This window comes from Carassius gibelio, chromosome A15 (assembly GCF_023724105.1).
Source record: "Carassius gibelio isolate Cgi1373 ecotype wild population from Czech Republic chromosome A15, carGib1.2-hapl.c, whole genome shotgun sequence".
NCBI lineage: Eukaryota > Metazoa > Chordata > Actinopteri > Cypriniformes > Cyprinidae > Carassius > Carassius gibelio.
In genome coordinates this window covers 4,711,342-4,737,828 of record NC_068385.1, presented here as the reverse complement: position 1 = coordinate 4,737,828, position 26,487 = coordinate 4,711,342, and the positions used below count along the sequence as shown (strand labels likewise).

At 39.0% G+C, this 26,487-nt stretch overlaps 1 protein-coding gene across 3 annotated transcripts; it reads right to left on the bottom strand.

Moving 5' to 3' along the window:
* Positions 1-4,018: 4,018 nt before the first annotated feature.
* LOC128028995 (chymotrypsin-like protease CTRL-1) lies at positions 4,019-24,365 on the bottom strand. 3 transcript variants are annotated; one of them, XM_052616424.1, is made up of 7 exons: positions 24,219-24,339; positions 6,137-6,237; positions 5,970-6,049; positions 5,775-5,856; positions 4,648-4,828; positions 4,424-4,554; positions 4,019-4,346 (listed from the first exon to the last, which is right to left on the bottom strand). In XM_052616424.1, the coding sequence occupies exons 1-7, from the start codon at positions 24,271-24,273 to the stop codon at positions 4,185-4,187; spliced, it is 792 nt and encodes a 263-aa protein (XP_052472384.1). In that variant the 5' UTR covers positions 24,274-24,339; the 3' UTR covers positions 4,019-4,184. The 3 variants fall into 3 exon arrangements, with proteins under 3 accessions (XP_052472384.1, XP_052472383.1, XP_052472385.1); XM_052616423.1 differs by lacking the exon at positions 24,219-24,339 and adding an exon at positions 6,368-6,778; XM_052616425.1 differs by lacking the exons at positions 4,019-4,346; positions 4,424-4,554; positions 4,648-4,828; ... (1 more) ...; positions 5,970-6,049; positions 6,137-6,237 and adding exons at positions 21,893-22,188; positions 22,266-22,396; positions 22,490-22,670; ... (1 more) ...; positions 23,821-23,900; positions 23,988-24,088 and having other exon boundaries at positions 24,219-24,365.
* Between the last annotated feature and the right edge of the window lie 2,122 nt (positions 24,366-26,487).

Genomic DNA, 26,487 nt, shown 5'->3' with positions numbered 1-26,487 from the left:
TAAATTATCTGCTTTCCCAATCAGTCTGTAATGGTAACTAATCTTGTATTCAACCTTGTGTAAATATGTCTCAGTAAGGTGAAACATAAAGCACTAATATCTGTTTCTGTAAAACCTCAATCAGTTTAGATAAAATTAAAAATAATAAACTGGTCGGACAAGTTTCTCAAAAATATCTTATCTCACCTGCACGAGAACATCACTTACATTTTTTTTTACATGACTTTTTCTTTCTTTCTGGAAAGCTTTATAATATTGTAAATTAATTTTCTTTACACAGTACTAAAACATTATATTTATTGGGTTCTTTGTTTTTGCTTGTATATTCATAATTTTCTTTGTTCGATGGTAGTCAAAAATAAAGTCAGAACTCTGGTCATTGGCTTTCATATTATATTTTTGAATAGAAGATAAGGCTAGTTTGCCCTATATTTAATATATATATATATATATAATTCATTAAATTGTAGCCAACTTTATTTTGTTTAAACATTAAAATTGTACAGTATGCTATGAAAAGTATTAACCCTCATGTTACCCTCAAATCTGATGGCATATGTTACCCACTGTATAGATTTTTGTAATCTATAACATTTGAAAATAACAATTATTTATTTTATCAAGGATAGTAACACGAGTTATCTTTGGGGTCAATTTGACCCTGGGAAAAACAAACACAATTTCAAACATTTTGAAGGATTTTATTTTAAATATTTAAATATTTATATTTAAACAGAACATCATCACAATCAAAACATCAGTAAGGAACACCTAACAGTCTTTTTTGTTATCAAGGATTGCAACATACATAATGTGTGGGGTCAATTTGACCCCAAGAAAAACATCCTAGGTTACGTATGTAACAATGGTTCCCCGAAAGGAATGAGACGCTGCGTCCGAAATGCTATGGGAATGCCCTTCAGCATGACCAGCTCTGAATAGTATGTAAAATCAGAATCATGAATGGGTGTGACGTCATAGGTGGGTGACGTAGCGACCAGGAAGCTATAAAAGAACGTAAAGTTGAACAAGCGTCAGCTTCTAGGAATGAAACGAACTCTGGCAGTAATCCCGGAAGTATGGCTTTCAGACGCAGTGTCTCATTACCTTCGGGGGACCATGGTTACATATGTAATCTGGGACCTTCCCCTTCAGGAACTCAAGCTGTGTCCGAAACGCTATGGAAACGTGAATGCCCTCGCCGCCAGACTTGCAAGTCCCTGCCTAGTGTGTATACAAAGAGCACAATTAAGGGAAGAGAAAGAAGAGCTGTAAGTGGCTCGCAGATCTAAACCATAATATCTGATGAATGTGAGGGGCATGGACCATCCAGCTGCGTTGCAGATGTCCTGTATAGACACACCTGACAAGAAGGCCTTGGAGGCTGCCCTACTTCGGTTCAAGTGAGCCTTGAATCCCAATCGTGTGGGGAGATCAGAGGACTCAAGGTTTTAGCATAGCATCCTAATCAACCACTTCTTCTGGCCGGAGGCCTCAGCCTCAGTGCACCGCAGAGGAAACATGTAACCAGAGGGTGTCTGCCCACTGAATGGCCACCAAGAGGGGCGTGGTAGACTGTAATGGCCGCCACGTAGACCCTCAGGGTGGAGTGGGTCAAACATGCAGAGAGAAGGGCCCGCAGGAACTCAAGAACTGTCCCAACTGGGCAAATAACTGGGTTGTGCTGGCAGTCTTCGCAAGACAATGGAGACTTCGCACCAGGAGGTGAAAGGTTTCCACCTCAAGGTGTACAGTTTCCTCATGGAGGGAGTTCTGGATTGAAGGATGATCTCAGCATCCTTGGTTGAGAGACCAAAAGCTACAAGATATGCCCCCTTCGGGGGTGGTTGAGAGGCAACAGGAGGGTCAACATTAGGAGTCTCATTCTCATCTGAGGAGGATGCCTCATAATCAGGGTCCTCAATATTATCATCTGTTTCAGACACATTCTCCTCTATGTCACTTTCACTGTCAAAAACCTGTGACAAAATCTCATTGACAGAAAATCTTTCCTTAGAGGTAATTTTCAAATGAGAGAAATGGAGAACATAGAGAGCACACAGAAATGGTTTAGAATGCTTCTGTTCATGCTTTTATAATGTTTGCTCCTCCCCTTTGTTTGGTAAACCATGAAAATTAGGTTTTCCCCTCCCCATGGCACAGGAAATATCAAACTTCTCGCAAAAATTATGTTTCCCTTCCCCTACGGCACGAGAAACATCAAAGTTCTCATGAGAATTATGTCCCATGTCATGTGAACTACTTCAGATACGGTTATGTTAGGTTAGAGCCCTAAAAAAAAGGGAAGTTTTTTTTATATATAATATTGAATAAGTTAAATTTTAATGAAAATTATATAATTATAACATGTTATAGTGACCTTAAAACAATCAAAACAAATGTGTGTAAAATTTCTTATGTTTTATACAGCTAAAAGAGCCTGGGGTCAAATTGACCCCAAGGAACACCGATGCTACAAATTGTGTACAGGACATTAAAAAATACCTGCAGGTTAATTTAATGTTTACAGAGTTGGTCCCATTAAATTAGGAAAATTTATTAAATCTGAAGAAAAAAACAAAATTTTAATAATGTATTTACGAATTGAATGGGGTCCAAAGTTGAATTGAATTGAATTGAATTGACCCCAAAGTTAATAAATAATGGAATCAGTTTTCTTTTTTTAATGCAAGCAAAGGCAATCAGTTTTCAAACTTTCTCAGAAAACAACACAATCAAATATATGGGGTAATTTACATTTTCTGAGAAACCTGTAAAGGTCACCATTCATTGTTTCATTCAATCACCCTTTGAGCAAATTAGAGGAAATAATTTCGAAGTTCTGAATCAATTGAATCAAGTGATCTGCAAAATAATTCACCATTTCGCCACAGTGTGCACCTGCTGGTCAAAATATTGTAAATGCAATGAAAATGCAGACCAAACATTTAAAACACTCTCTTTTACAAACCAAATGCATATGATTTCATGAAAGTCTAATCTAGTATTCTACAAATACTTCACTAACAAGGACCACGCCACAAATACGCTATGAAACTGTTAGTTGAACAGAGTGTTGAGGAAGAGTAGAAAGAGGATGAAGGGTTAGAGAGAATGGGATGATGGTCAGCTTGATCAGAGAATCTAGAATTGATGGATCAGAGAGACTCAGGGTGGGGGTACCATCTCTATCATATATTAAAGCCAGATAATTAGGACCCCTGATACAACCTGAAAGAAAGAGAATGTGGGATAAGGTTGGCTGAATGGAAGAGAAAAGGAGAAAAGTGTGGGTTCTAGAGAAACAAGCAAACAGTATGGTATGAGGTGACCCGACATATGGAGGTTTCAGGAAGTCAGGTGACCGTTTGGGGCGTGCCCCTGCTCTTGAACATCTGTTAACCAATTAACTCCATTTAAATGCAACAAATATGTAGTTGATGTAAAGATTGTTTTATTAATTTGTAGTTTTTGTTTGGGTAAATGTCGAATGTCCCCTAACCAAACGCGGAAAACAGGTCTGAGACTCTAAAAACTTTCCTCTGACTGTTTCGAGAGAAGATTCAAAGCTTCCAGTCTGTCGAAAAACAGTGCCATCCGGTAATTTATAAAAAATAAAGCCACCAAAAACCTTTAAAAGAATGTCTGTAGGACAATGGTGAGCCATTTTGGCATTAATTCCTTAGATGAATATGAATTCTTGATATTAACAATTAACAATTTCACTAGTTAAAATGGTAAATATTTATATCAGGAATTTAGGAGTTGGGGAAAATGACCCCCTTAAGAACAGTGTAGCCTAATTAAATATGTCCTGAACAATTATCACAGTTTATGTGACAATGACATAAATTATATCCCAAGTATAAAAAATCTATTTATTAAAGAGTTTTCATGACTCATTTGTACCAAGGGCTCATTTCCCCCCACAGGTGGGGTAAAAATAAAATAAAATTGACTCTTCAGTACACTTATTTTTTATTTATTTATCTTTTATTAAAATATTTGTACAGCTGGAACAAGAAAACAGAAGTAGAAGTAACATGAAGTATAACAGCCAGATCACTGGAACCACAGACAGACTGAAAAAAAAAACCCCCACCAACATAGATCAGCTGTATTACATCTTAATGACTTAAAACTGCATGCTCTTTCTCTGGAGGATAAACACTCAGAATGGTGCTCTAGTTGGAAGCGATAGTCCTGTCGATCCAGGAGCGCAGTGGGGAGATGCGGGCGTAGATTCCAGGGAAACGGGTGTCACAATTGCTTGTTCCTGCAGACACCGAGCCCACCAGAGACCAGACCCCTGAACGCTCACACACCAGAGGACCACCAGAATCACCCTGAGAAAAACACAGATTTGATTTGAACAGCAGCAACACTGAGATGGTAATGTGTTTCTTGATCTGTCTTCATATACCTGGCAAGATGAGGAACCAGAGGCTCCAGCACAGATCATAGCATCAGTGATAGTGTTCTGACCCCAGATCTGCTTGCACAAAGTAGGACTTATGATGGGTACACCTGTCTGCTGTAGGATCAGTGGGCTCGCTAAAAAGAGAGGAAATCATGACACATTGTCTTGCACAGTTAACAGATGTGTTGTTATTCTCTCAGTATATTTTTGTTTTATAGATGACTTACTTGTAGTGGCAGTTCTACCCCAGCCAGTGGTGAAGCAGCGGGATCCAGGCAGGATGCTGAGGGTTGATGGAGCCAGACATACAGGAGAGATACGGGGAGTCAGTGTGACTGGAGACGACAGTTTCAGCAGAGCAATGTCATTGTTGAAGGTCGCCCTGTTGTAGAGTGGATGGGTGATGACCTGCAGATACAGAAAAGAGGGATCAATTCTGAAAGCTGCCTTAATGAATGGTGAACTAAGATATTAGCTTAATTTATTTTTGTTGCTTTAACCCTTCTATTATTTTTACCTTTTTTCTATTGCCTCTATGTGCTGCTTATTTTTAATGCATGTTGAAAGGTCATTTTGGCAACTTGTAGGAGTATAGATGACCTCAGAGCATGAATTTTAAGAATGACAATACATTTTTCATCTTTTTTTTTTTTTTTTTGCTTCACACTTTTTAACTGTTTTTTTTTTCAGTGCTTAAATACCAGGTCAGCCAATAAAGAACACAGCTGAATAACTTTCGGTAACACTTTCTTTCGATAGTCCACTTTAGACATTCTACTAACAGTAAGCAACGCTGCAACTACATATCAACTAGCAGTTAGTAGTTTCTGTCTGCTTAATATCTTCTAACACTTTCATTGTTAACTTATTCAACTAAACCTAAACCTACCCTAACAGTCTGCTCTGAAAGTCAGTAGACATGTAGTTGCAAATAATGAGATTTAGTTGATATGTAGTTGACATGTAGTTACTAAGTTATTTATAGTTAGTAAAATGTCTAAAGTGGACTGTCAAAATAAAGTGTAACCTAACTTTCAATACATCAGCCATTCCTTTGGAGAAATGTGTAACAATTACTCAAAAGTTCAAGGAAATTATGAAAATACATTTGTAACCATTTGGATCACTCCTTTGCATAAATGACAAGAAATTGTTATAATGTTATTATTATTATTATTATTATTACATTTTTTTTAGGTATAATGATTTGTTTGTTATTATGTAAAAAAAAGAAAAAGAAAACTTTTTCTTTTAAAACAACATAAACAGTCAGTATAGTAGGAGTTATAAAGCATTGGTTGATCACTCATTTTGATTTCATCACTGATCCACTGAGATTAATAAAAATTGTTACCTTGGAAACTAATTTGACCTGGATGGGTTCAACATTGGAGCCACGATTATGTTCTCCAAGAATGACACGGTGATTGCCAACCCTAAAAAGTGCAAGATAAAGTCAATGGTTAAAAGACAGACAGAAAGCTGAAAGAGCATCTATTAACCACTTCTGAATGTGATGTTTGCCAGACTGAAGACTGAAGACTCTTACAGGACAGGGCAGTGAGCAGCAGTGAGAACCCAGTTCTGGTTGATCAGGGATCCTCCACAGAAGTGGAAACCATTGGGTAGCTGTTTCAAAGGTAAAAGCACTGAAAATGTGAAACTTACTCTTTAAGCAAAGCAGACAAATGTGTGTTTGAAAAACAGATGAGTTACCTGAAGAGAGACCTGCCAGGGCCAAGAACCAGAGATGGCATCCTGTCCATTCACAATCCTGCTGCCGATCGTCTGTGGCTTAATCGCAGGCACTCCACAACCTGTTATTACAAAACATAACACATTGTTTATGAGACAAGCATGAGACAAGAAGCTCTTAACGCAGCTTTTGCATTTTCTAAATATATTTGCCCATCATTATTCTTGCAAACGTCTAAAGTAGACACTTACCCAGAGCAGAAGCCACCAGAGCAAAGCAGGTGATGGAGAAGATGGTGAAGGTCATGATGTAGATGAGTGTGTGATGGACTGTGTCTCACTGATGTATCTGAAGGTTGTCTCTCTTGCTTTTATATCATTTACAGCAGCTGATAAATCTGAGACGTGATGGAGGTCCATCCCATCAGCTCCAATGAGCTCATAGCTGAGGAATGTTTAGATCTGGTATGCTGGAGACAATCTGTTTCTTAATTGTCCAGAGATGATCTCTCACGTGTGAAGAGGGTGAATACTCCATTGTTTTACCTTGAGAAGGTATTTGTGGCTTTTCTATTTCCTTGAGAAGCATCATACTTCTGTAAATATGTTATGAAATTATTTTGTTGGGAAACAGTTTTGTTGTTGTCTGATGTGATGTTTAGGTCACTCAAGTCAGTGCTGCTGAACAGGAAGAGACTGAAATTTTCAGTTCTGAGAACTGCGCTGAAGTGGAAATAAATGTTCTAATATTAGTTTATAACAGCAGTTTAGATAAAACAAGCAAAATTGTTATCATATGACTTCTTATCATAGCCACTGAAAAGAAATGGCATCAAGTCAACCATTTTCTCTCAACATATTTATTTGGCTATTTTACTTTAACTGCCCTCCTCAGCAACATCACATGTGTTTCTGGCATTAGTTTTTAGAAAGCACTATATTACAGTGAACTCTATTAAGCTATAATATTTTTTCTTATTTATTTTTGTAACAATGCACATTGGTACATTACAATGCTTGTATTCTATGTATTTATTTATTTTTAATACAACTGATTTTGGAAAATTACTTTTTTACAGTTGCATTTAAAATTAATACACAGTTAAATTCAAAGTTAGCTGTTAAGACGTTATTTTGATTTAATGTGGCTGAACGTTTATATGAATGTGCACCATAAAAAGCATTGGGAATCGTTTGTACACAATACAAAACTTTTTTAGGGTTTTTCAAGAAATACAGATCAGGTGAAGTACTTTACATAATCAACATGTGAAAACTCCTTTTTTCTAATTTCTTTCAATCAAATTTCTGAATGTGATTCTTTCTTAGCGGAAACTGCTTTCAAAACATTTTTATATTTACCACATCCGTCTCCTTCTGAGAATCAACAAAAACTAACAAGATAATCCAGCTCATCTAGAGCTAAGTGTGGTTTGGCCAGATTTTGTTAGAATTTGATTTCTGGCCAAGATGTCTAAATACAGTAACCATAACTTTCTATTTACTTCTGTTGTCGCTGGAGACAATCTAACTTTTTCTTGTCCAGAACTAATGTCTTACAAGCTAAGAGGCTGAATTCTCCATTCTTTGACCTCATGGAGAGGTTTAAGACTTCTATTTCCTTGAGAGATATCATGGTTTCGTCTTTCTCATTGTATGTTTTGAAATGTTTTGAATTAGAATTATTTATTTATTTATTTATTTATTTTTTTCTGGGTTTAAATTTTAATCATTATATTGTAACAGATATGCAGGTCAGCGATTCATGGGTTAAATTCTGTTTTATAAATTCAGACTGTTGGTACTAAATGCCAGCCTGGCTGGACTTAAATTACTTTACGATACCCATGCGAGCCTCAAAGGATACCTGAAACCCCCCCCAAATTCCTCCAACACACTGGAGACAAAGGAAACCTTTTTGTATAAGTTCCTTACTTTCATTTTATTATTAATATGTATTTTAATTATGTTTTTGGATTGCATAAAATGGTTAATCCTTGTTATGGGAAGAGTATAAGTTGCAAGCTCATACTTTAGGAAATGTCTCTCCTCACTTTAACTTTCTCAAAAAAAAGAAATGTTCTGCAACCCCCACACTCCTTGGTAGCTCGTAAAATTTTACGACCACACAGGACAGGAGAGAAGCCAAGTCACTGGCTTCTTTTGAACAATGCATTCTATGGAATGTATTCATTAACTTTCTATTTTCATGTTTTATAAATGTATTACGTATTCCCTTTTGGTACATTTAGATGTTTCCCAACATCTGCAGTGTTATCATGTGTTAAACAAATCTTTAAATGTGTAATTCGATCTAAAAATTAGATCTTTGGTCATATATATATTATGTCTAGTCTTGTTCTAATCGTCATGCTTTGACAGACCCATTTATCTAGAGCAAAGTAATGAAAAATGTATTTAATCTGGAATAATGAACTTGCTTTAATATTCCTGATGAAATCAGACAGGCCCTAAATCATCAGGGGGTTGTCTCAACCGAGACAAAGGAACTTTCCCTCCGCTTCAGATCGCGGACATTCATTGGATGCTCCCTCGAAAATGGGCGTGAACTATTTCAAGCTATAAGAATTGACCAAACAAGGTCCACCCGCTCTTCTTTGCGCTCTTCTGCTCTTCTTCCCGTTCTCCGTTCTCGGACACGTCGCTCCGCGCGGCCTCGGGCCGCGCTCAGTTCTCCTCCCCCCTCAGCACACGGACTGAGGAGAGGAAAGCCATTTTCATGGCTCATTTGGAAACTTTCATTTTCGTTGTTTTGTTTTCTTTTCTTTACTAAGTTTATTCAACTATTCGCCTCTCCACACAATGAAGACGAATTCTGGAACATTGTTTGTTGAACCTTTCAAATACCGCGCGAAGATGAACGAACACCTCTTTGCAACAAAGGAACACGTGACTCCACGCTCACGCCAAGATCCAGCGCAGCTTGCGCGCGCGTCACACGGCCTCCGGCCCACGCGCGCAGTTTTCAAAGGACCACGTGACATCACACGTGCGTCGCCGGTACCACGCTCACCCACTGGGCCATGCAAGTATCGTTTTCTATGGAGATTTAAATGCTGCTTTAAAGTGTTGCTATTATTTGATTCGTTGTTGGTTCCACTAAGGTTTACTGACTGATTTTCATACCTGAGCTCATTCTGTGATCTCTCTCGCTTTCTACACTTCTCTCTCTCTCTCTCTCTCTCTCGCTCTCTCTCTCTCTCTCTCTCTCTCTCTTTTATTTGGATTCCGTTATGTCTTGTAAATGTTTATTGTCTGTATTTTCGTACGCATATTTACTCTGTGTGATTTGTAGTTTGATGTATTACTAGTTGAATTATTAAAAACCCATATATAAAATGATTGGCTTTGGACTCCACCCCACTCACATTACGAGTCACTGAGATGTGTCTGATCTATAGCTACAAGCTCTAAATTTAGAAACTAAATTTATCATAAGGATAGGATAATATTTTCATGGCCAGAGAATACTTTTCCTTGAATTATAAGGCGTGATAACTTTATTGAAAATTGATAGGTCTACAGTGGTGTGCTGGACATACCACGGTTTGATCTGCAGTAATTTACAGTAAGAGATTTCACAATAATTGATATGAAGAATGTAATATTGACATATTAATGAGTAAATTACAGTGCCCTGTGATTAGTATTGGTATTGGCAATTGAGCTATTTTTCATAATCAATAAAATTAAATGTAACTGTCATCTGAGATATATATTAATCAAATTCTTGATTAATTATTCAAATTCCCTATATATCATTTGAGTTAATTACTATGTAAAACTCATTGTTGTTACATTTTGGTGGAGAATGCGGGCATTTCAAACTTCGTTTTGTGAGCAATCAATCTGTGTATATGGTTTTTAATAATTTCTGCACGTGCGCTATGAAATTATGTAACGTTACTGGTGAGATAAGTCGCAAGACGCGAACTCACTCAACTGACTGAGGCAAAAAGCTGGTCAGTCAGCGCTAGGTATTTGTAGAAACTTAACAGTATAGTCACTGTTATTTTTGATGAAAGTAAACTGCAGTATAATGTTAAAAGTATCCTGTTAAGAAAGACCAAAATCTTTTTACAGTGAGAACATTTTAATATGAATAATTAAAAGATGAAGAAATCTTTTATTAGTTGCAACATGTAAATCTGAACATGAGCGATGTTCCTCTGATTCAGTAAAAAGGCCTTGTTATTAAATATCGTTACTGAATTCGTGGTAAACCACAGTAATATTCAAAAATAAAACGATAAAAAAAACTCCTGGTCTAAAATTGGCTTAGCTACCCGATTTTTAAACCTAAAACATTTAAATCATAAGTGCTATTTTGATAAATGTTTATTGGAGTCAACAGTTGGAAAATTCCTGTTTTTATTACAGTTGTATTTTGGAAGTGAACGGATCCTTCCTTCACCCTATGTGAATATATAGCACCTCAGAAATTAAAACTTTCTGTTTGTTACTTGTGATTTTTGATGCAGAAAATCAGCCTGACAAACGATCAGATAAATTCTAAGTCATATTGAAATTGTAATTCCTCTATCTAAACACTAGAGGGAACGTGTGGGTTAGAAATTTCAGGGTACACCCTGCTTTCTGATTCCAACTTGCATGAGTGCAAAGCTGCCAACCTGTGGCCATTTCAGATAATGCGCTCTGATTGCTAATTTATAATCCCCTGTGATGTATATTTGAATTGGATGTCTAAATTCTCGATAATTATTTGCATTTACAGCTTTGCTCGTGCGAATATTATTACAGGGAAACAAAAGAATGTTCCCTGCCTTTGACTGTTTACATTTACTTTGAGTTTAGTTCAAACATGATTTGAATTAAAATGTAATTGTTAATAGTGGAAATCTAGATGTTTTCAGGTCAACCACTGATTGACCCCCTTAGAAGGTAAGCCATCTAGTGGCAGTCTCCTGTTAAATCGACTAACAGACCTATGTCTTTTCCATTCTGTTTTGAATTGCATGTCCACTTTTACCCTCTTTGATTAATCTCACACTGTTTGATTAATTTCATGATCATTAATGATAACTTACAAGCTATCAATGGTTATTATAGGATATTATTCAGATTTTCCTTTTAATTCTTACATGCTTATTTAAAATTTTGATTTAAACCAGTTTTGAATTTTTAATTTGAATTAAGTTTTCTGCTCAGCAGGTTAAAGACAGAGAAGCAGTACTTTCCCCCCCTTGTGGTGAAAACCAGCTACTCCTTCTCCCTTGTTTCATTACTTTCTTTTAATTTGATGTTTATTATTTTGCTTCTCTCTTTTGACTTAGGTTATTTTGATAATTACCATTATTATCATAAATTCCTTTGTTTTGTTTTATCATGATTAGGTAAAGCTGTTACCTTTCCTCTCTACATATATAGTTACTCAATTGATGTTAAACAAACCAAACCTTAATTAACTTTAAGTTTCCTTTGTTCATCCTTTGTGTATTTGATTGTAGAACTCCCTTGGTGATTGGACAGTCATCTCAGGTTTCCAGTGAGCAAGGCTGCCCGACCGGTGTTACCGATACTGGCTGCGAGTGAAACTCGGTCCCTCTTGTCTCAAGAGACATCAGCAATTTTGGCACTCCAAAGGTTGTGCTAAAAGTCACAAGCCGTGCTGTCCTGCGACACGCCAGAGTAACGGAGGACCGGGGACACTGCGGTTCAGTGTTTGGGGAGCACCGGGGAGGTTGACCAAGCCACTGGTTCCCACCTGAATGACTTCAATTCAACCAGGTGAACCAAAAATGATAAAACCTATCCACTTATCATAAGCCACAGAATATTAGATATTCCCCCGGATATAAGTGTTCTGACCCTTTTGCTTCTTTAAGCCACACCATATTTCTAGGTTTCCTACCCAGATAGCCCACTCACCTGTTGGCCCTATCTTAAAACCTAGCAGTAGGCTCAGGCCTCCTTATTCCCACTAACACATTGTGTTTCTATTGTTTTCATCTCATTTCAAGTGTTGTGCTTCACTTTGATCTTTTTCTACCCTCTGTTCTGTTGTGATTTGTTTCTTTCATTTCACATAGAGACAGTAACCTGGGAGCCACCAACGAAGTTAAATAGTAGAGCGACAACCAGCAGCCGGTGTCATCACGCGACCCGCTAGGCTACTGCCTGTCAAATCTCCATTTCAGGTCCTTCGTTGACCCAAGTTAATTGGCTACTTAACTGTATGACTGTTTGCATCAGTCAGCCCCAAAATTCTCATAAACGGCACAGCCCGTATGAATATAGCTCGTTAAACGTAGAACGAACTTGCATTGGTCTTTTTGTGTGTGTGTGCTGTGCTTCTCTCGCCGACAGAGAATCAGGATGTTCCAGGCATCCAGTCCAGCAGTCCACGGGGGCAACCTCTCGACATGGTTGAAAGCAGTGACGACCCCCTTCCTGCCCAAGGACGCCAGTAACCTGCAGCACCCAGAGCAACTAGACACCGAGCTAGATGAACTGATGGCACGCGATCCAAACCAAAGCGACTACTACAGAGAACTCGCCAGGATCTTCGGAAGCCCAGTTCCCATTCTCGTCGCCCAGGCACGGCTCAGTGAACGGAGCAACATCGCGGAGGAGGCCTGGAAGGACCAGGCCCCAACCCAGAGTCATCTTGATCAGCTTCTCCTCGAGACCCAGAACCAGCTCGAGAAAGAGGACGACACAGATCCAGAGCTACAGACAGGAGTTGAAAGACTTCACAATGCCCTGCAAGATCTTCGCCTCGACACAGATCAAAGAGAACAGCTGGAGAGAGAAGCCAGAAAAGAACTCAACAAAAAACTCCAGCAAGGCGACGCTCTCCTAAAAAGAGCAGAGACTGAACTGAAAGAAAAAGACTATAAAACCTGGGCCTGCAAAACACACTTGCAAGCGGCCCAAGCTAAATTCAACAAGCTTCCTCTGCAGAGAGACGAGCTCCAAGATGAACTTGACACTGTTCACACTGAACTGAGACAATCTCACAGGTTACAGAGTGGCTGGATCGGAGAAACGCACACCACAAAATTTCTCCCGGGCCGCCACTCCAACCCTTTCAGCCAAGAACCCAGAGCTGGAAAAGGGGGTGTAGTCTCCCTTCTAAGGAAATCACCAGCCAGCTTACAAGAACATCTGTCAACAACGGAGGGAAGAGAACCCTTCCAGAGAACGCATGTCACCAAACCCTGCACTGCTCACAGAGAACTTCACAAGCTAGCCAGAAGCATCTCTACATTCATTCCAGATCCTGCAGGAGGACATGATGTTCATGCTTCTTTACAAGCCATTGACTTTCATTTGCAAACTGTCGCCAACGTGACAGATGTGAACACATTGTACCTGTTAAAAATCACGGCCAGCCGTGATGTGCATTGCTTTCTGGATCGTCAACCAGAGACTGTCAAAGCGTACTACCAGCAACTGCTACAGACTTTGATTCTTGAATTCTCTGATCCAAACTCAGACCATGGGCTCCTTATTGCTATGGACCTCAAACAGGGCTGATTTGAAAACCCACAAACTTTCTGTAGTCAGCTACGAAACACCTACTTCGGAGCATGCAACGAACCAGGTATGGAACAGGATTTCAACTTAAAAACTCTGTTCCTCCCAAACCTACATGCCAGTTGGAGTTTTCATCTCAGAGTCCCAGCGTGTCCACGTAACAGGACTACACAAGAGTTACGGAACTTAGCCCACAAAGCTTGCACCAAGCAAAAGACGATTTGTGAAAAGACTGTGAAATACCCCAAAGTCTCTGTCTCTGAGCACTGCTTGGAGTTAACCCTAGATGGCGCCCTACAACACCACAGTCACAGACATCTTTACAGAGAGTCAATACCATTCCAAGCCAGCAGAGGGCAACACAGTGCAGCCACGTCTGAGACAGCAGAGATCCTGAGGGTGCTGAAAGATCTTCTTCACATGAATACTCGCAAGGAAGATGAGCCAAGCACCCAGAACACTGCCCGAGCTCCACAGTCAACAGCTACAGCTAACTGAACGAGACAGCACAGGTCCTCACACCAGGTACCACAAACACAAGGTACCAGAAAATGCTGTTTTGACTACCTGCCTTCGCAGCGAGCTACACAAGACCGGTCCTCATCACCCACCGATCGTCCCACCTGCCCTAATGCCAACATTCCTGGGCAGCCCTGTCAAAATGGGGGTGGGTCAAAAAGGAGTCAACAGGGAAGACCTGATCGACACAGGATTAAACCTGACGGTGATCTCATCTTACCTTTTCAAAAGACTCCAATTTGAAGCTAAGAGACAAGATCGAACTCTTACACCTCAAACTTATGAACTGAATGTACAGGTGTACAGACAGGATGACATCCAGTTTGAACAGGTTGTTTCCATTCACCTGACATTCGTTCCGATGAGTCTAATACATCCCATGTATGTCCCACCAATGAACACTCATACATTGCTCATCGACAAAGACCTGCTAGAACACTTTGACCCTTTTCTGAACTTCAAACAGCTAAAAGACTTTGCTCAAGTGCGAGAACCCCTTTCTCTCCAGCCACACAGGTTGCTAGAGCCAGACTGTCAGGTCGCAGAGGTCACGGGAACTCCCACAGAGCCAGACGGTCAGGTCACAGAGGTCACGGGAACCCCAGCAGCCAGCCATGAGTACAACGCCCTAACAACAGGCCCAAGTTCAAGCCTCTGTACCTTAGTCAACAAACAGGGTACGGTGGTACCAGCTTACACCAAAGGGGTCGCTGTTCGGCTCAACCTGCAAGGTGGTCAAACCTTACACCACACGCTGGGTTTCTTCCAATCCTCACCTGAATGTGTGGAACTCGGACTCACACTTGCAAACAAGCATGTCAAACACCAACACCTGTTCCAGCAATGTGATAACATCACAAAAACACACAATGTGATCGTGTACTGGAAGAAGGAAAAAGGACACTCAAAGTTACCAAGTCTAGACGAGGACTTTAAAGATCACACTGACACCCTTGCCAAAACTGGCACACTAAACAACATTCTGTGGTCACTCCCAACCCACCCACCCACATTCAAGGTTGAAGTGATTACACACAGCACAAGAACTTTACTAGCTAAACTGCCTACCTCAGAATCGCTTACGCAGGCTCCGTTGTCTACACAGACCAACATAGCGGACATGCGGGCTTCTGAAACCTTGATAATGACTTTGTTTTACCACCTCTCAGACCCCTCCATCCACCCTGGCAACCAGTCTACAGTCACTGACAACCAAAGCCCCAGACCACTGCATGATACACAAACCATGCTGCGTGCACAGAACAATATTGTGGGTTGTGCACCGTCTGACATCACAATGCCAGGGCGTGTAATGCCACGGAGCAAAAGGGGGATACTGCCAATATATTTCCATGACGCAGCATGTGCTGCACCACGCAGCACCAGAGCCACTGACACAACACTGAGGCAAGCGTCATGCCAGCAGCAAGATGTGGCAAAACATGGGCGAGGGCGAGCTAAACCCAGTCGCCGCCCACGAAGCAAAGAGACTGTCCTGTCCAACCAAAGACAGGCCTTGTTTGTTTCTTTCTCCCCTTTCTCTCTCTCTCTCCCTATTATCTGTACCAGGATGCTGCTGTGGTTTGCCGTGCCGTGCTGTCAGCCAAAGAGAGGACAGCTGCCACCGAGAAAACCGCTGAGACTCCTGACTACCGATGACAGGGCACACTACCCCAGCACTGTAACCGAATACAGCTGTACAAGGTTCCGATGGAGAGAGGACTCCCTCACTCACACTGAGGCCGATGTCAAACACCTGTTCAGCCAACATGAGAAAGTGACGGTTACACAAATGGAGTTAGGTGGACACCACCACCGCTCCAAACAGTTCCCGGGTGCTTTGCTTAGAGCCGCTGCTGCCGCCAGAATGTTTAACATTGTTATGTCCAGTGTCAATGCAGCGAACCAGACTGTAAACTCCTTGAAACCACTGTTTACTGTCTTCCCGAAGAACTTTACCCAGACTCAGCTGCTTACAGCGTTAACAACAGACATGCTGTGGGAGGTTAGCTCCTCCAATGACAGCCTAACCACGAGTAAAACCCCACCATACATGATACCCTTAAGCCTCGTGTTAACTGTGTTGTCTTACACCATCACCATGCCAGCTGACCTGCTACGAATGCACCTGGCCAACTCTCTGAATAGCGCCTTCCTACGGCACGTAAACCCCAAACAGAGAGAAGTGAACGTGCTCCTGAACCAACTCATCAGCGAGTCAAGCCAAGTCTACAGACCTAAAGACATTGTCAGTGTCAGGATGTGGAAGAGCAACACCCACACCAAAACACACATTCCAAATGTGGTGGCCTACCACGACAGCAACACACAGCTGTACCTGGCCCCAAACATGCACATGTGTACTTTAACCAAAGACATTCATTATCTCTGCCTTAGCAAACCCTTCCTCAGACACAACTCTGAAGGAATCTGCGAGCTGCAACCCTGGGTCAGCGATACGCGCTGCCCTGCCGAAGCCAAGCCTCGTACACAAGTCACAGAAACGCAAGCAGAGATTGTGGGTAACAGATGGCTCGTCAACACTCCTGTGCGCTCAGCTATGCTGACCTACGACCAGCATGACACCGCCACCCGTGCCAACCTGCTGGACCAAGTACTGAAAGGTACCACCCAACACATTGACATTACTCCTGTCGATACAGCCCTCCAAGCAATGTCTCGACAGCCCATTCTGAACCAGTCATCTGCGGTCCTAGCCTGGACTGCTGCCGACACTGCACAGTGCATCTCCACCGTCATTGGTCCCGCCCTGACTCTTGGCGTGACCTTCATCCTATACAGGATACTCAACGAGATGCAAACCTCTACAGCCAAACTCACGACAACTGTGGCTGGAGGTCTCCGATGGAATCCCCGGAAAAGGGACGCAAAGTCAAAGACAATACCGAACCTCACCAAGCTGAATCCTCAGCTTCAGGAACCACCTGTCATCATGACCCACCTGCTGCATGACCATCACGATTCACCTGTCCTCTGCCCATTCGGATGATTGCCGTCCGATGATGTCCACACAGGGACTTCATCTGACGTAAAGGGGGAGATGTAACAGATATGCAGGTCAGCGATTCATGGGTTAAATTCTGTTTTATAAATTCAGACTGTTGGTACTAAATGCCAGCCTGGCTGGACTTAAATTACTTTACGATACCCATGCGAGCCTCAAAGGATACCTGAAACCCCCCCCAAATTCCTCCAACACACTGGAGACAAAGGAAACCTTTTTGTATAAGTTCCTTACTTTCATTTTATTATTAATATGTATTTTAATTATGTTTTTGGATTGCATAAAATGGTTAATCCTTGTTATGGGAAGAGTATAAGTTGCAAGCTCATACTTTAGGAAATGTCTCTCCTCACTTTAACTTTCTCAAAAAAAAGAAATGTTCTGCAACCCCCACACTCCTTGGTAGCTCGTAAAATTTTACGACCACACAGGACAGGAGAGAAGCCAAGTCACTGGCTTCTTTTGAACAATGCATTCTATGGAATGTATTCATTAACTTTCTGTTTTCATGTTTTATAAATGTATTACGTATTCCCTTTTGGTACATTTAGATGTTTCCCAACATCTGCAGTGTTATCATGTGTTAAACAAATCTTTAAATGTGTAATTCGATCTAAAAATTAGATCTTTGGTCATATATATATTATGTCTAGTCTTGTTCTAATCGTCATGCTTTGACAGACCCATTTATCTAGAGCAAAGTAATGAAAAATGTATTTAATCTGGAATAATGAACTTGCTTTAATATTCCTGATGAAATCAGACAGGCCCTAAATCATCAGGGGGTTGTCTCAACCGAGACAAAGGAACTTTCCCTCCGCTTCAGATCGCGGACATTCATTGGATGCTCCCTCGAAAATGGGCGTGAACTATTTCAAGCTATAAGAATTGACCAAACAAGGTCCACCCGCTCTTCTTTGCGCTCTTCTGCTCTTCTTCCCGTTCTCCGTTCTCGGACACGTCGCTCCGCGCGGCCTCGGGCCGCGCTCAGTTCTCCTCCCCCCTCAGCACACGGACTGAGGAGAGGAAAGCCATTTTCATGGCTCATTTGGAAACTTTCATTTTCGTTGTTTTGTTTTCTTTTCTTTACTAAGTTTATTCAACTATTCGCCTCTCCACACAATGAAGACGAATTCTGGAACATTGTTTGTTGAACCTTTCAAATACCGCGCGAAGATGAACGAACACCTCTTTGCAACAAAGGAACACGTGACTCCACGCTCACGCCAAGATCCAGCGCAGCTTGCGCGCGCGTCACACGGCCTCCGGCCCACGCTCGCAGTTTTCAAAGGACCACGTGACATCACACGTGCGTCGCCGGTACCACGCTCACCCACTGGGCCATGCAAGTATCGTTTTCTATGGAGATTTAAATGCTGCTTTAAAGTGTTGCTATTATTTGATTCGTTGTTGGTTCCACTAAGGTTTACTGACTGATTTTCATACCTGAGCTCATTCTGTGATCTCTCTCGCTTTCTACACTTCTCTCTCTCTCTCTCTCTCTCTCTCTCTCGCTCTCTCTCTCTCTCTCTCTCTCTCTCTTTTATTTGGATTCCGTTATGTCTTGTAAATGTTTATTGTCTGTATTTTCGTACGCATATTTACTCTGTGTGATTTGTAGTTTGATGTATTACTAGTTGAATTATTAAAAACCCATATATAAAATGATTGGCTTTGGACTCCACCCCACTCACATTACGAGTCACTGAGATGTGTCTGATCTATAGCTACAAGCTCTAAATTTAGAAACTAAATTTATCATAAGGATAGGATAATATTTTCATGGCCAGAGAATACTTTTCCTTGAATTATAAGGCGTGATAACTTTATTGAAAATTGATAGGTCTACAGTGGTGTGCTGGACATACCACGGTTTGATCTGCAGTAATTTACAGTAAGAGATTTCACAATAATTGATATGAAGAATGTAATATTGACATATTAATGAGTAAATTACAGTGCCCTGTGATTAGTATTGGTATTGGCAATTGAGCTATTTTTCATAATCAATAAAATTAAATGTAACTGTCATCTGAGATATATATTAATCAAATTCTTGATTAATTATTAAAATTCCCTATATATCATTTGAGTTAATTACTATGTAAAACTCATTGTTGTTACAATATCATGTAAAGTGCTTCCTTAAGCGTTTCAGCTATACTTGCACTAGATTATCTGCTTTCCCAATAAGTCTGTAATGGTAACTAATCTTGTATTCAACCTTGTTTAAATATGTTACAGTAAGGTGAAACATAAAGAACTAATATCTGTTTCTGTAAAACCTCAATCAGTTTAGATAAAATTAAAAATAATAAACTGGTCGGAAAAGTTTCTCAAAAATATCTTATCTCACCTGCACGAGAACATCTCTTACATTTTTTTACATTACTTTTTCTTTCTTTCTGGAAAGCTTTATAATATTGTAAATTAATTTTCTTTACACAGTACTAACACATTATATTTATTGGGTTGTTTGTTTTTGCTTGTATATTCATAATTTTCTTTGTTCGATGGTAGTCAAAAATAAAGTCAGAACTCTGGTCATTGGCTTTCATATTATATTTTTGAATAGAAGATAAGGCTAGTTTGCCCTATATTTAAATTATATATAGCTACAAGATATGCCCCCTCAGGGGGTGGTTGAGAGGCAACAGGAGGGTCAACATTAGGAGTCTCATTCTCATCTGAGGAGGATGCCTCATAATCAGGGTCCTCAGTATTATCATCGGTTTCAGACACATTCTCCTCTATGTCACTTTCACTGTCAAAAACCTGTGACAAAATCTCATTGACAGAAAATCTTTCCTTAGAGGTCATTTTCAAATGAGAGAGATGGAGAACATAGAGAGCACACAGAAATGGTTTAGAATGCTTCTGTTCATGCTTTTATAATGTTTGCTCCTCCCCTTTGTTTGGTAAACCATGAAAATTAGGTTTTCCCCTCCCCATGGCACAGGAAATATCAAACTTCTCGCAAAAATTATGTTTCCCTTCCCCTACGGCACGAGAAACATCAAAGTTCTCATGAGAATTATGTCCCATGTCATGTGAACTACTTCAGATACGGTTATGTTAGGTTAGAGCCCTAAAAAAAGAGGGAAGTTTTTTTTTATATATAATATTAAATAAGTTAAATTATAATGAAAATTATATAATTATAACATGTTATAGTGACCTTAAAACAATCAAAACAAATGTGTGTAAAATTTTTATATTTCTTATGTTTTATACAGCTAAAAGAGCCTGGGGTCAAATTGACCCCAAGGAACACCGATGCTACACATTGTGTACAGGACATTAAAAAAATACCTGCAGGTTAATTTTATGTTTACAGAGTTGGTCCCATTAAATTAGGAAAATTTATTAAATCTGAAGAAAAAAACATAATTTTAATAATGTATTTACATATTGAATGGGGTCAAATTGACCCCAAAGTTAATAAATAATGGAATCAGTTTTCTTTTTTTTAATGCAAGCAAAGGCAATCAGTTTTCAAACTTTCTCAGAAAACAACACAATCAAATATATGGGGTAATTTACATATTCTGAGAAACCTGTATAGGTCACTATTCATTGTTTCATTCAATCACCCTTTGAGCAAATTAGAGGAAATAATTTCGAAGTTCTGAATCAATTGAATCAAGTGATCTGCAAAATAATTCACCATTTCGCCACAGTGTGCACCTGCTGGTCAAAATATTGTAAATGCAATGAAAATGCAGACCAAACATTTAAAACACTCTCTTTTACAAACCAAATGCATATGTTTTCATGAAAGTCTAATCTGGTAAATGTATTCTACAAATAATTCACTAACAAGGACCACGCCACAAACAAGCTATGAAACTGTTAGTTGATCAGAGAATCTAGAATTGATGGATCAGAGAGACTCAGGGTGGGGGTACCATCTCTATCATATATTAAGGCCAGGCAATTAGGACCCCTGATACAACCTGAAAGAAAGAGAATGTGGGATAAGGTTGGCTGAATGGAAGAGAAAAGGAGAAAAGTGTTGGTTCTAGAGAAACAAACAAACAGTACGGTATGAGGTGACCCGACATATGGAGGTTTCAGGAAGTCAGGTGACCGTTTGGGGCGTGCCCCTGCTCCTGAACATCTGTTAACCAATTATCTCCATTTAAATGCAAGAAATATGTAGTTGATGTAAAGTTTGTTTTATTAATTTGTAGTTTTTGTTTGGTGTGTTAAAGGGTAAATGTCGAATGTCCCCTAACCAAACGCGGAAAACAGGTCTGAGACTCTAAAAACTTTCCTCTGACTGTTTCGAGAGAAGATTCAAAGCTTCCAGTCTGTCGAAAAACAGTGCCATCTGGTAATTTATAAAAAATAAAGCCACTAAAAACCTTTAAAAGAATGTCTGTAGGACAATGGTGAGCCATTTTGACTTTAATTCCTTAAATGAACATGAATTCTTGATGTCAACAATTAACAATTTCACTAGTTAAAATGGTAAATATATATATATATATATATATATATATATATATATATATAATATATATAAAAAATCTATTTATTAAAGAGTTTTCATGACTCATTTGTACCAAGGGCTCATTTCCCCCCACAGGTGGGGTAAATATAAAATAAAATTTACTCTTCAGTACACTTATTTTTTATTTATTTATCTTTTATCAAAATATTTGTACAGCTGGAACAAGAAAACAGAAGTAGAAGTAACATGAAGTATAACAGCCAGATCACTGGAACCACAGACAGACTGAAAAAAAAACAAAAAAACACCAACATAGATCAGCTGTATTACATCTTAATCACTTAAAACTGCATGCTCTTTCTCTGGAGGATAAACACTCAGAATGGTGCTCTAGTTGGAAGCGATAGTCCTGTCGATCCAGGAGCGCAGTGGGGAGATGCGGGCGTAGATTCCAGGGAAACGGGTGTCACAATTGCTTGTTCCTGCGGACACCGAGCCCACCAGAGACCAGACCCCTGAACGCTCACACACCAGAGGACCACCAGAATCACCCTGAGAAAAACACACATTTGATTTGAACAGCAGCAACACTGAGATGGTAATGTGTTTCTTGATCTGTCTTCATATACCTGGCAAGATGAGGAACCAGAGGCTCCAGCACAGATCATAGCATCAGTGATAGTGTTCTGACCCCAGATCTGCTTGCACAAAGTAGGACTTATGATGGGTACACCTGTCTGCTGTAGGATCAGTGGGCTCGCTAAAAAGAGAGGAAATCATGACACATTGTCTTGCACAGTTAACAGATGTGTTGTTATTCTCTCAGTATATTTTTGTTTTACAGATGACTTACTTGTAGTGGCAGTTCTACCCCAGCCAGTGGTGAAGCAGCGGGTTCCAGGCAGGATGCTGAGGGTTGATGGAGCCAGACATACAGGAGAGATACGGGGAGTCAGTGTGACTGGAGACGACAGTTTCAGCAGAGCAATGTCATTGTTGAAGGTCGCCCTGTTGTAGAGTGGATGGGTGATGACCTGCAGATACAGAAAAGAGGGATCAATGCTGAAAGTTGCCTTAATGAATGGTGAACTAAGATATTAGATTAATTTATTTTTGTTGCTTTAACCCTTCTATTATTTTTACCTTTTTTCTATTGCCTCTATGTGCTGCTTATTTTAAATGCATGTTGAAAGGTCATTTTGGCAACTTGTAGGAGTATAGATGACCTCAGAGCATGAATTTTAAGAATGACAATACATTTTTCATCTTTTTTTTTTTTTGCTTCACACATTTTAATTGTTTTTTTTTTCAGTGCTTAAATATCAGGTCAGCCAATAAAAAACACAGCTGAATAACTTTCGGTAACACTTTCTTTCGATAGTCCACTTTAGACATTCTACTAACAGTAAGTAATGTTGCAACTACATGTAAACTAAGTTAGTAGTTTTCTGTCTGCATACTGTCTTCTAACACTTTCATTGTAAACTTCTTCAACTAAACCTAAACCTACCCTAACAGTCTGCTCTGAAAGTCAGTAGACATGTAGCTGCAAATAATGAGATTTAGTTGATATGTAGTTGACATGTAGTTACTAAGTTATTTATAGTTAGTAAAACGTCTAAAGTGGACTGTCAAAATAAAGTGTAACCTAACTTTCAATACATCAGCCATTCCTTTGGATAAATGTGTTACAATTACTCAAAAGTTCAAGGAAATTATGAAAATACATTTGTAACCATCTGGATCACTCCTTTGCATAAATGACAAGAAATTGTTATAAGGTTATTATTATTATTATTATTATTATTATTATTATTATTATTATTATTGCATTTTTTTTAGGTATAATGATTTGTTTGTTATTATGTAAAAAAAAAGAAAAAGAAAACTTTTTCTTTTAAAACAACATAAACAGTCAGTATACTATCATAAAGCATTGGTTGAGCACTCATTTTGATTTCATCACTGATCCACTGAGATTAATAAACATTGTTACCTTGGAAACTAATTTGACCTGGATGGGTTCAACATTGGAGCCACGATTTTGTTCTCCAAGAATGACACGGTGATTGCCAACCCTAAAAAGTGCAAGATAAAGTCAATGGTTAAAAGACAGACAGAAAGCTGAAAGAGCATCTATCAACCACTTCTGAATGTGATGTTTGCCAGACTGAAGACTCTTACAGGACAGGGCAGTGGGCCGCAGTGAGAACCCAGTTCTGGTTGATCAGGGATCCTCCACAGAAGTGGAAACCATTGGGTAGCTGTTTCAAAGATAAAAGCACTGAAAATGTGAAACTTACTCTTTAAGCAAAGCAGACAAATGTGTGTTTGAAAAACAGATGAGTTACCTGAAGAGAGACCTGCCAGGGCCAAGAACCAGAGATGGCATCCTGTCCATTCACAATCCTGCTGCCGATCGTCTGTGGCTTAATCGCAGGCACTCCACAACCTGTTATTACAAAACATAACACATTGTTCATGAGACAAGCATGAGACAAGAAGCTCTTAACGCAGGTTTTGCATTTTCTAAATATATTTGCCCATCATTATTCTTGCAAACGTCTAAAGTAGACACTTACCCAGAGCAGAAGCCACCAGAGCAAAGCAGGTGATGGAGAAGATGGTGAAGGTCATGATGTAGATGAGTGTGTGATGGACTGTATATCACTGATGTATCTGTAGGTTGTCTCTCTTGCTTTTATATCATTTACAGCAGCTGATAAATCTGAGACGTGATGGAGGTCCATCCCATCAGCTCCAATGAGCTCATAGCTGAGGAATGTTTAGATCTGTTATCACTGGTGACAATCTGTATCTTCATTGTCCAGAGATGATCTCTCACGTGTGAAGAGGGTGAATTCTCCATTCTTTTACCTTGAGAAGGTGTTTGTGGCTTTTCTATTTCCTTGAGAAGCATCATACTTCTGTAAATATGTTATGAAATTATTTTGTTGGGAAACAGTTTTGTTGTTGTCTGATGTGATGTTTAGGTCACTCAAGTCAGTGCTGCTGAACAGGAAGAGACTGAAATTTTCAGTTCTGAGAACTGCGCTGAAGTGGAAATAAATGTTCTAATATCAGTTTATAACAGCAGTTTAGATAAAACAAGCAAAATTGTTATCATATGACTTCTTATCATAGCCACTGAAAAGAGATGGCATCAAGTCAACCATTTTCTCTCAACATATTTATTTGGCTATTTTACTTTAACTGCCCTCCTCAGCAACATCACATGTGTTTCTGGCATTAGTTTTTAGAAAGCACTATATTACAGTGAACTCTATTAAGCTATAATATTTTTTCTTATTTATTTTTGTACCAATGCACATTGGTACATTACAATGCTTGTATTCTATGTATTTATTTATTTTTAATACAACTGATTTTGGAAAATTACTTTTTTATGTTTATGGTAACTTTTTTAATGTGCACCATACAAAGCATTGGGAATCGTTTGTACACAATACAAAACTTTTTTAGGGTTTTTCAAGAAATACTGATCAAGTGAAGTACTTTACATAATCAACATGTGAAAACTCCTTTTTTCTAATTTCTTTCAATCAAATTTCTGAATGTGATTCTTTCTTAGCAGAAACTGCTTTCAAAACATTTTTATATTTACCACATCCGTCTCCTTCTGAGAATCAACAAAAACTAACAAGATAATCCAGCTCATCTAGAGCTAAGTGTGGTTTGGCCAGATTTTGTTAGAATTTGATTTCTGGCCAAGATGTCTAAATACAGTAACCATAACTTTCTATTTACTTCTGTTGTCGCTGGAGACAATCTAACTTTTTCTTGTCCAGAACTAATGTCTTACAAGCTAAGAGGCTGAATTCTCCATTCTTTGACCTCATGAAGAGGTTTAAGACTTCTATTTCCTTGAGAGATATCATGGTTTCGTCTTTCTCATTGTATGTTTTGAAATGTTTTGAATTAGAATTATTTTTTATTTATTTTTTTATTTTTATTTTTTTCTGGGTTGAAATTTTAATCCTTATATCATGTAAAGTGCTTCCTTAAGCGTTTCAGCTATACTTGCACTAGATTATCTGCTTTCCCAATAAGTCTGTAATGGTAACTAATCTTGTATTCAACCTTGTTTAAATATGTTACAGTAAGGTGAAACATAAAGCACCAGAGGTGGGTAGAGTACCCAAAAACTTTACTCAAGTAAAAGTAAAAGTAATTCTAGAAATATTTACTCAAGTAAAAGTAAAAGTACTAGTCTTGAATAGTTACTTGAGTAAGAGTAAAAGAGTATCGGATAAAAAATCTACTCAAGTAGTTAGTTACTAGTTACTTTGGGTCATATATACGGAGCCTTTTTTTTATTTAGATATATAGATAAAATGTATGTAATGTATGTGTGTGTGTATACATGTATATATTTCATCAGCCTTTACTCCAATTTATTATAAAACCCTGTCTGTTTACTTAAGTATCAGGTTTCATGCCATAACATATTTTTAATACGACTGACTTTATATTAAATGTGAATTTAACATTGAAAGTTAATGTGATATAAATATTGCTACTAATCTTTTATTGTTCAGAAAGAGAGCAAATAACATTTAAATTATTAAAGATGATTTTCACTGACAGTGTAGATTTCAATCACTCTCAGAAACTCCCATTAAAATCACTGAAACTGTTAACACTGTGAAATCAATATCTTAATTATAGATTCGTGCACACATCTGCACTTTGTTGTTTCTGACGAGAGAATTCGCCAGAAAGAGGTATTCAGTCAGTGAGCGAGTGAAGGAAGCACCGACATTTCAGCGATGACTCGTCGGAACACCTCTGATTGGGCATTGCATTCAAAAGAATCGTGTGTGATTGGTT

Bases quoted from the DNA above. Each gene is read 5' to 3' on its own strand.
- LOC128028995 (XM_052616425.1), bottom strand. From the start codon at position 24,273: ATGACCTTCACCATCTTCTCCATCACCTGCTTTGCTCTGGTGGCTTCT. The intron at 23,901-23,987 runs GTAACTCATCTG...TCTTTGAAACAG, and splicing joins CCTGGCAGGTCTCTCTTCAG to CTACCCAATGGTTTCCACTT. The intron at 23,715-23,820 runs GTAAGAGTCTTC...TGCACTTTTTAG, and splicing joins GCGGCCCACTGCCCTGTCCT to GGTTGGCAATCACCGTGTCA.